We start from the raw sequence: 11,244 nt of genomic DNA on the forward strand, positions 1-11,244 counted from the left end.
ATCACCCTTCTAAGTCTAGTACCCCATCTGTCAGCATACAAAGTTATTATAATATTATTAATTGTTCCCTGCACTGCACATTAATTACATCCCCCTGACTTACTTATTTTATAACTGGAAGTTTGTATCTTATATCCCCTCACTTTTTTCACCCATCTCCCTACCCTGTTCCCTCTGGGCAATCATCAATTTGTTCTCTGTATCTGAGTCTGTTGTTACTGTGTTTTGTTTATTTTTTGGTTTTGTTTATTTTTTATTTGTGTTTTTAATATTTTAATTAGTTTCAATATTCAATATTATTTTATATTAGTTTTAGGTATACAGCATAGTGGTTAGACATTTATGTAATTTATGTAGAGATTCCCCTGATAATTCTAGTACCCACTTGGCATCATACATAATTATTATAATACTAAAGGCCCAGTGCACGAAATTCATGCAAGGGGCTCAGCCCTCGCAGCCACGGTGGCTTGCCTCAAGCCCTTGTAGTCCCGGCTTTGTCCAGAAGATCATCCAGAAGGACGTCCAGATGGTCATCTGGAAGGACATCTGGGAGGTTGTCCGGCTGTCCGGTCTAATTAGCATATCACGCTTTTATTATTATAGATTATTGACTGTATTCCCTATGCTATACTTTATATCCCTGTGACTATTTCGTGACTACTAATTTGTACTTCTTAATCCTTTTACCTTTTTCACCCAGTCCCTCAACCCTCCTGCCTTCTGCCAACCATCAGTTTGTTCTCTGTATCTATGAGTCTGTTTTTGTTTTGCTTGTTTATTTTGTTCTTTAGATTCCACATATAAGTGAAATCATATGGTATTTATCTTTCTCTGTCTGATTTATTTCACTTAGCATAGATGCCCTGTAAGTCCATCTATGTTGTTGCAAATGGTAATATTTCATCCTATTTATTGCTGAATAATATTTCAGTGTGTGTGTGTGTGTGTGTGTGTGTGTAAAATCTTCATTATCCATTCATCTACTGATGGAATCCTAGGTTGTTTAATATCTTGGCTATTTAAATAATGCTGCAGTGAACATAGGACTGCATATATCTTTTAGAATTCATATATCTTTTAGAATTAGTGTTTTCTTTTCTTTGAATAGCTACCCAGAAGTGGTATTGCTGGGTTGTATGGCAGTTCTATATTTAAATTTTTTGAGGGATTTCCATACCATTTTCCACAGTGGCTACACTAATTTATAACCTCACCAACAATACATGAGGGTTCCAGTTTCATCACATCTTCACTAACACTTATTTGTTGGCTTTTTAAAAAATAGCAGTTCTGACAGGTGTGAAGTGATATCTCATTGTAGTTTTGATTTATATTTCCCTGATGATTTGTGATGTTGAGCATCTTTTCATATGTCTTTTGGCCATCTGTATGTCCTTTATGGAGAAATATCTATTTATCCATTTTTAATTGGGTTGTTTGTTGGGTCTTTTGTGTGTGTGTGTGTGTGTGTGTGTGTGTGTGTGTGTGTGTTAAACTGTGAATTCCTTATATATTTTGAGTTTTTATCCCTTATCAGATATAGCGGTGGTCACCAACCTTTCGGATCTCAGAGACCACCAGTGATTCGCAGACCACTGGTTGGCGACCGCTGAGTTATATTCTGTGAATATTTTCTTCCATTCAGTGGGTAGTCTTTTTGTTGATGGTTTCCTGTGCAAAAGCTTTTTAGTTTGATGTAATTTCACTTTTTTACCTTTGCTTTTGTTGTCTTTGCTCAGGGAGACATACAAAAAAAATATATCTGAGACTGATGTCAGAGAGTTTACTGCCTAAGTTTTTTCCTAGGGGTTTTATGGTATTGAGTTTATTTTTGTATATGGAGGAAGAAGGTGGTCCATATTTATTTTTTGCATGTATCTATCCAGTTTCCCCAGCACCATTTATTGAAGAAACTGCCATTTCTTCATTATATATTCTAGCCTCCCTTGTTATAGATTAATTGACCATAGAATTGTGGGTCTATTTCTGACTCTCTGTTCTGTTCCATTGATCTATTTGTTTTTGTGCCAGTGCGATACTGTTTTGATTACTATAGCTTTATAGTATAGTTTGAAATCAGGGAGCATGATACCTCCAACTTTGTTCTTATTCCTCCAGATTGTTTTGGCAATTTGGGGTCTTTGTGGTTTTATATAAATGTTAGGATTATTGCCCTGGTTAGTGTGGCTTGATTGGTTGGGCATCGTCCTGTGCACTGAAGCGTTGTTTGAATCCTGGTCTGTGCACATGCCCAGATTGCAGGCTCAATACACAGTAGAGGAAGCGACCGATGTTTCACTCTTACATTGGTGTTTCTCCCTCCCTCTCTCTGTCTTTCTCTCTCTTCAAAATCAATAAAAATATTTTAAAAAATTCTTTTAGGATTATTGTTCTAATTCTATGAAAAATGTCATTGGCATTTTTGTAGGGATTGCATTAAATCTGTAGATTGCCTTGGATAGTTATGGGCATTTAAAAAATGTTAATCCTTCCAAACCATGAGCATGGTCTATCCTTCCATTTATTTGTGTCATCTTCAGTTTCTTTCATCAATGTCTTAAGGGTTTTCAGAGTAAAGGTGTTTAATCTCCTTGATTAAAATTATTCCTAGATATTTTATTCATTTTGGTGCAATTGTAAATGGGATTGTTTTTAAATGTATAGAAATGCAACGTGTTTCTGAATCTTAATTTTGTATACTGCAACCTAACTGAATTCATTTATTAGATCCAACAGTTTTCTGATGGAGTCTTTATGCTTTTTCATATAGAATATCAGGCCATCCACATATAATGACAATTTTACTTCTTCTGTTCCAATTTGGAGAGGCAGGTAGCAATTCTAAGAAGCAGCAGCAGCGTGAGTTAGAGCACACGAGTTTCAAGACCTATGGAGAGGTTAGGTAGCAACACATGGTGGTGTGAGCAGGTGCCCAGGGCAGTCAAGGGACAAAGTGTGAAAAGGAAGGTTGGGAGAAAGGCCTCAAAGCCCCACTGAGGAGTTTGGTCTTTGGGCAATGGAGGTTTTCAGGTGAAACCAGCTGTCAAATACAGCAAGGAAACCTCTCCTGTTCATGTTTATGAATTCAGGAGCTTTGGGTTGATTTCCCTAAGAAAGGAATCTACCCACAGTCTTTGGGAGATGGTGTTCTTCAGAGGAATTCTTGGAAGGAAAGACGCCGTCTTGGTTTGCCAGCCCATCCTCACTGCCTGTTCGCCTCTAGCCCAGGCTGAAGAATAAGATCACTGCCCCTTCCCAGCCTGCTTGAGCAAGGGAGCTCTTGTCTTGCTATTTTCTATGTGAACACGCTTTGGGAGAGTGACAACTGAAGCTCTGACACCAGCAGAGGATGGTGGAGGCCAAAGGAGGGATGCTCAGAGCCTCTGCCAGGATGAGGCAGCAGTGCAGCCTATTAGAATCAGCCAGATGTTTGCAGCCACGTCCATCAGGCAACTTTACTTATTGAGTGTAGGTCCTTCATCTATCCTGTGGAAACCACCTATTCGTGGAGCTTTCATGCGCAAGAAATGACAAAATGAAGGAAAAGTAATGCTCATAGACCTTATTGGTTAATGGTGATTGTAGTGGCATTGGTATTATTAATACTATGATGACCACAATTGTTATTATTCATTACAATGATTATTGTTACTATTATTACCACTGCATTACTAATATCATTACTATAATTACTGCTATAATGCTGTAGTATTATTAATATCCTTATCATTATCACTTCTATATTACTGACATTACTATTACTCCTTTAACAAATTACTACTATTATTACTTCTTTAATACTGTAGTTTTTCTACTATTTTTATTCTCACTATTCTCACTCATTCTCACAATTATTGTAATTATACCTATTATTATAGTGATTGCTACCATTATTACCACTGCTCTTACTACTAAGCTTGAAGGAGAGGCATTGTTGAGGTGGCTCAGATGGATGCTTAGACAACCTTTAGTTCATGCCATTGCCTTACTCTGTGACCCCAGCCATCCTTGAGTTAGGTATCATTACTCCCGTCTCACAGATAATGAAAATGAAGCAGAAGGAGGTGAAAGTAGTGTTTTCGAAACTTTTTTGTGACACCATAGAAAGTGATACTAAGTTTATGTTTCCCTTGGTTAAAAGACAAAGCTCTTGGGGTTGGGGATGATGTGGGCCCCACTCAGCCATCCCAGAGAGTGTGGGCTCAACATCATGGCACACCTGGAACCCACTCCTGGCATTGCTGGGGACATGGGCCTGGGAAACCCAGACTGCGGTAGGCAGCCTCCTCTGCCTTTGGACATCAGGAGGTTGACTGGCGCCTCACAGGCCGCGTGCGTTCTTCTGGAGCAGAGTCCCTGGTGCCTGGCTAACGAGGCCTGTGCCTTTCCCTGCAGGTGCTGGAGGAGTCGAAATGCCTTGTCCGCAGCTTCCTGAAATCGGTGCTTGAAGATGTGAACGAGAAAGAATGCCTCATGCTGAAGCAGCTCTGGAGTTCCTCCAAAGGCCTGGATTCCCTGTTCAGCTACCTGCAGGACAAGATTTACGAAGTCTGAAGGGCCCCGGCTCACTTGCCGCAGTGATCAAGGGCACTTGACTTCCAGCTTGGCCCTGTGTTTCAGAAATCGGAGCCCAGTGTAAGCCCGGCCAAGGAGTTTGTCAAGGTGTCTCTATAACTAGGGTTGTGTTCATTTCTTTGTTTGCGTTGGTTGTTCTTCATTGGTTTGACTTTGTGTAACAGATGGGAAATGCTGTATACTTGGCCTCCCCAGTGTCCCTACCCCGCTGGCTAGAGAGCTATGAGGGCTATATCTTCCCAGGCCTCTGCCAGGTACTGTTCTGCCCCCAATTGTTGAAATGCACCATCCAAGTCCAGGAAGGGGAAGACTGGTTTCCCCATTTTTCTGACTCAGACTGTGTCTGCACAGTGCCTCTTCTGGAGACTGGGCCAGCATGCTCGTTCTGGTTAAGTGCAGATCAGGGGAAGGGAGACGGTCCATCTTAGGGAATTTCCAGACTGAAGAGCAAAACAATTGTGTAGAGCCATCCTCAGTCTCCTCTCTGATGCAGATCTGTATAACTTTTAGGGCTTGGTCTTAAAACCCACCCGAGTGATTTACAAAACCAGATATTGTATATTTAGGAATGTTTTGTTAAATATATATTTTTAAAACAATCTAAGTGGAAATTCTGATAATTTATGTGTATTATATGTAAATCTAGTTTTGCAAAAACATAAAATCCTAGGAAAATGTTTTTTTTTTCTTTAAAATCAGACTTATTTAATTTATTTATTTTTGTTTATATATTATAATATCTGTCTTAACACAGATACTATTTTCATACTGCCCTGGACCAAATCCCATACGAAGTTTATGCCGTTTGGTGCACTGCAGCAGGAAACCATGTAGAAATAAAATTCAGAGAGAGAAAAGTGGAAGGATGTCTGTGGCTGAAAGGAATCGCTCTGTGCCAGGTCTTTGGCTTGTAAAATGGTTTTTGGTGTAATGATGGGATCCTTGTTCTTAAGAGAAACCAGGGATGAGCTTTATCTTCACTCTGCAACCCCTGAGTTTCCTCAGAGGCTCTTTGCTCACTGGTCTTCTCTCTTCCTATGTTAGTCCCAGTCTCTCATGACCCTTCCTTGGAGAGTTGAGTGAAACAGCTAGAGTTGGGCATAGCTGGGGGAAGGGAGGGGGGCTCAGCAAAGGAGGGTCATTGCTACGGTTGGTTATGTACCTCTGTCTGTTCCTTTTTCTTTCTGGAAGGTGACCAGATGCAATGGGCCAGACAGATAGAGAGGCTTATGGCTCTTAGGTTTGTGTTTCAGAGACACGTTGAGTGTCTAGTCTATGACTAGAGACATGGTCCTTTAGACAGTGAATCTGAAGTTTATCTGGACTCTTGATCCTTAAGATGGCCTTGGCTCCCTCTGTAGAAAGCCTCTCTACTTTTGAGTTTCTCCATGACTTCATGATGTTTCTTATCTTCTACCTTCCTCCATCTAGGCAGTCTGGGCCATGGGGAGCTGGGAGGGGACAGTCACCTTGGTTGAGTCCAGCCAAAGGAAGATCAAATTGAAGTCCTGTGTGCCCTTCCCTTTGTCCACATGGGATCCTGTAGGAACCGCAGACCTAGAATATAAGGAATCATTCCAGGGAAACACCTGCTTTTGCCTAAATGACTATTATCACTTTTCCACTTGGTTTTCTCTCTTCCTTTGAGAAAGCAAAGGTATGCTTCTCCGAAGCCCCTAAACCTCATTCTTGTGTGTGGTGGCAGATCATCTGTGTAGCATTGCTAAATCCTCTAAAGAAAGAGACCCTTGCTTTCTGTTTACCTTCTAGGGGCAGGCGTGTTTACCATAGAAGCAGTGCAGTATTCTTGTTGGAGATGGAAGAGAATGTTTGGAAATTTCTTTCGATCAATGTCCATCTTTGTTCCTTGCTGAAAACACCAGAAATATTTTAGCTTCGGGCATATCACAAATCCAAACTTATAAACATTTCAAGGATCTCTGGTGATAAGGTAGGAATGTGAAACCATTACTAAGGTGGAATTCCCTTTAATTTCTAGGTTCTGGTTATAACAGGAAGTGTTTCAAACGATGATCTGTGTTTGGGTTGTTTTCATATTGTCAATTCAAGAAGGATGTTCCGCGAAGTGGGCAAAAGTTGGTTAAATCTGTTTAGACTGAAGTTCTGGATTTTTTCACTTTCTGGGTAGTTATTTTGATCAAGTGTAGGTGAAATCCAGGTAACATATAGCAAATTGACTTGGGATGGAAAATACGAGATCTGTGGATGTGTCTTGAAATAGGGCTCAGGTTTCCACTCGTTATCTTCTATCCCAGAACCCTCTCTTTACCCTAGGATCCTTTTCTTCACTCTCTACCCTCCTTTGCCTGCATCCCCGCTGTGTCTGCAATTCCTGGGCAAGTCTTTGAGGAATTGTGCCTTGTTTTGGCAGCCACATTCCAGAATTACCTGTGGGGTTGGAAAAACAGCTGTGGATGGGAAGTTAAGGGTACATCTTCAGTTAAGGAACCTTCTAGGCAACGCACTGCTTGCCATCTTGTTAGCAGTGCATTAGAACTCTTCTCCCTCTCTGCTCTGATCCCTGGAGATTGGTATCAGCATCTTGTAGTGGAAACACTTGAGTTAACGGCCGAATTCCAAGAGGCTGTTTGTAGAAGGAGGTCAGAGCTCCTCACTATTTGGAAGCCACCGACTAATGCTGATGTAGCCACGTGTCTCTTCTGGCTTTGGAATAATGTCCGTGGGCAAAAAAACATAAAAAAATTACCCTCTATGTATGAAATTGGATAACTATGAGAAGGTAGTAGAGAAATGATTTAAAATGTTATTCTTGTCCAATTTAGATTAAATTAGGAAATGTTCTCTCTAAATCATGGAAATATGTTTTTTCCATATAAAGTTTAGTATGAGGATGGAAAAGTAATAATCACAATAGACTTTGATCAATGCAACTGTATCTCTGAATATCCACATTTAAAAATAGCCTTGACTGAATGCTGAATTGCATTTCCCATTATTAACTGTTGGCTTAAAAATTTGTAAACTTTTTAAAATTTGAAATTTAGTTACACTCATGCAGTTTTACAATCTAGTTTCTGTGGAAGTTTTTTTAAACAAAGAGAAACACATACAAACATCTTTAAATGTTCCTAAGTGAATATTTAAAATGCAAACTTGCTTCTCCTTTGTGTTTCTATATTCAGATACTTAGGTCTGTTGTATATATTAGTTTAGACACTCTCACTAATATACACAGTATTTAAGACTCTAAATGAGATTTCTTAAGTATTTTATTTTGTTCTCTGTAAATGGTTTTGTATAATCTTTAAAAATCTACACTTTGCCTTTGTAGATATTTAAGGGAAACCATTTGGGGGTTGTCTTGCATGTATATTTTTGTTGTAGATAAGTGTCGCTTAGTTATTTCTGCAAATTTTGGTTGAAATGCTTACAGACTTTAATACAGTATATATTTTCAGAATATAAACTTTTATATTTCTGTGGTAAGTTAGAATATGCGTTTTAGGCAATCTTTTTCATTAATATCACTTGTTCTTTCAAAAAAATAGCATACTGGTTTGGTGCCAATGTTTTTTGTGTGTTTTTTTTCCCATTAGACTCTAATGCTCTTATATTGTTAGAGAGCAGGTTAATTTTTTTTTTTCTTGAAATGTAATTTGAAAATGTATTGCATTTGTGAATAAGCCTTACCATTAGGATCAGTAGATTTTCCAACCTTTACAACTACATATGTAGTTTAAGATCTCCCCATAAATTCTCACTGTGTGGCAGTTGATGGAGTTTGTAAACAGAGCCTTAAGCTTGTTGCAAAAAAAAAAAAAAAAGGGTAATACGGGTTGTTTCTTCCAAGCAATGTAAGCCATGTTGATGGACTCCATGCAGTCTGTAAGTTATGGCTTATCTGAAGAGTTTGGTTGCGTTGATGGCTGCAGGGGCCAGATGGGCACCTCGGTGATTGTCTTTGGCCATACACATGAGCCAAGGACAGGTTTTCTGGAGCCACCTTTGTACTATTCCCATGATTTAGACACGGTCACAGGGAGGGCTGCTGGTCCCTCATTTGTTCTGAACAAACGGCATTTCCTGCTCCTGACCTTGGTGGTTGACCCCAGGTTCCGTGTGGGTGACTTGGAAACGTCCAACCTGGCTGAGATCAGCATTCCTTGAGAGATGTTAATAAAGTTTACATGTGAGTCTTGTGTAGACAATCTGAAGTTCATTTCAGTTATACAATCAGCATTCCCATGTGTCTGAGCGTCTTATCAATGAACTGTGTGTGTTAAGCCATATGAAACCCATGTTTAGCAGGGCAAAGGCAAACTAGATGCAGAACGTACACATTGGCTGAGTCCATCCAACCCAGGGTGTTTTCATGGAACGCAAGTCGTGGAGCTCATAGGTGGTGTGTCCACTGTGCTTGGGACCTAGTAAGACCAACTGAAAATTGGACTTAAATTCTCTTAAAATCATGATTCCTTTCAGTTGATCACAGTGTCAGCTGATTCTCCTTACCTAGGCTTTAAAGATGATTTTGAGACCAAGGCTACAGCATGGCTAAAATCAAGTTACTATTTGGTTCATCTTGAATAGTGTTCATAAAGTCAACTTATCTACCACTGGGATGGAGATATGCTTCAAATGTTTGCAGTATGAAAAATTGACATCTAGTCTTAAGCTTCAGCTCTGGCATCTGTTGGCTTGACCATGCCTCATTAGCCCCCACACCTGACCTGATGCTGGAGTTCAGGGTATTCTGGGAAGTTTGGAGGGTGTAGAGTTTTCCATCTAGTATTTAATTTGTCCCTGCGTCATTAGTCCCAGCTTGAAGTCATTTGCTGATGCCCATGTTGACAGGATTGTGAAAATATTGCCTTTCATAAAACCAAGGACCAAAGAATTTCATTATTTCAACAAAGCATGAGTTTCATAGATCGTAGGCACATCTAGACAGAGGTGTGCATGCTTCATGGCACAAAGAAACTGCTCGCTTCCACCAACCGCATGCTCCCCCGGGGTTGGCCATAAAGAGGGGTGTGTTGTCACCTGGAGAAGGCTCTGAAAGATGAGTTTCTCAGATGAAGACTCGCTATCTCAGGGGGGTGTTTTTGCTGTGCAGTCCCAGCCTTTACCCATTACGATACAAAGTGGAGGTCTGGCATGCTTCCAGGTTCTCTGGCCAGTGTGGACGGCTCCATCTGAATAACAACCCCTACGGCGAGTCTTTCAGATGTGACTACACTGAACAGCCATCCGGCAGTTGCCAAATCTCCACTTCCTGGTGTTCTACATTGACCCATTCCAGTTCCTGATGGCGTGAGAAGAATTTTCTTTCTATTCTCACACCAGGGGATGCTCTCCATTCTCATTCATGATGAAATCATCGATCCTTTAACTGGTTGAGAAATGCTTGATGCTGAAGAAGTGGTATTCTAGTGGTAAGGCTTATTACCAAACTTCTGATTATGAAGCAGGCTACCAAAAACTTATCCAGCCCACCCTAGGAGTGTTTGGGTTTGATCCTGGATGTAGCGCACACACCAAAATCCAAGGAGACCTTTGCAAATTAGGCTACTCGTTTTCTTTTGTCATGGGAGAGTCTTGAACTAGTTCTGAATATTGTAAGTATGAGTACTTCATAGAATTATCAAGCAGGTACAGCTGACCCTTTCTCACCACGTTGTAAATATTTCCTGAGACTGGGTGCAGTACTGGAGGATAATAATCTGATTTATCAAATGCTGACTGTCTAGAGCAAATTGTACACTCTCTTTGTGAATGGTCCTGTAACGTGTATGAACACATTTCTGGGTGCCTTAGAAGTTGTATTTTCATGTGTGCTAATATGCAGTATTTATACATTGTGAAAAGCTGCTTTGAATAAAAAGGTTGAAACTTTGTCTGCGTTTACCTGTGTTCCCCCCTTTGCAGCCTGGGCATGAAATTCACGAACAGGTTCTGTGGTTTCTGAACAGAGCAGTTTCTGGGGCCTCTAGGGGGTTGAGGCCTCTGATGCTTCTAGGTTGTGTCTGGGTTCCTGGATAGCGCAGGCCTGCCCACCCACATCTGGCTCAAGGCTTTAGTTATTCAGGCAACTAGTCACTGGGCAGCACCAGCTTGATTCCAGAAGATTTTTGAATAGGGGGAACAGGATTATTTTTTAGGGGGTTGAAAATAGCCTTTGCCTCTTCCCTGGTATGCCGAGAAAGTTTCCTTGCACAGGAGTAAACCTTCATGGAGTTCCATCTCGTACAACCCGAACTGCCACACGTGGCTAACAGTGATATTTGTCACTGTGGAATTATGCAAAGTCCTTCCACCTGCACTATCTCATTGCCTGGACCATCACAGCATGGCTCTTATGAGAGGCACACTGCTGAGGGCCCCTGGCTTCCCAAGACTTTGCAGGGGCTGCAGGAAAGAGGAAAAGGAGTCTTTCAGGGGTTCATGGCAATGGAGAATCCTGGGAGAGGGATTTACATAAGGTCATTGTCTGAGCCCACTGCTCTGTCTGGGTGCTGCACAGCTGCAGAAAGGCGTGGATTACTCAGACAGTCCCTGTTGTGAAGAATTTTGGGGTCCAGGAATGTGAGAAGGCGGGTAATCCTGTCCTGATTCTTAAACTGCCCTCAATGCAGTCCTGGTGAGAACACCTTATACACAGGCACAAATACCCTCAGGGTCTAG

At 40.9% G+C, this 11,244-nt stretch overlaps 1 protein-coding gene across 1 annotated transcript in view; it reads left to right on the top strand.

The window, feature by feature from the left end:
• The window catches only part of CDYL2 (chromodomain Y like 2), a 156,387-nt gene extending 145,932 nt beyond the window's left edge, over positions 1–10,455 (top strand). Inside the window, exon 7 of the mRNA XM_059667336.1 lies at positions 4,399–10,455. Coding sequence (XP_059523319.1) covers positions 4,399–4,557 — 159 coding nt within the window. The 3' untranslated portion in view covers positions 4,558–10,455. The remainder of the gene's footprint in view (positions 1–4,398) is intronic.
• Positions 10,456–11,244: the final 789 nt, after the last annotated feature.

Source organism: Myotis daubentonii, chromosome 15 (genome assembly GCF_963259705.1).
Source record: "Myotis daubentonii chromosome 15, mMyoDau2.1, whole genome shotgun sequence".
Lineage (NCBI taxonomy): Eukaryota > Metazoa > Chordata > Mammalia > Chiroptera > Vespertilionidae > Myotis > Myotis daubentonii.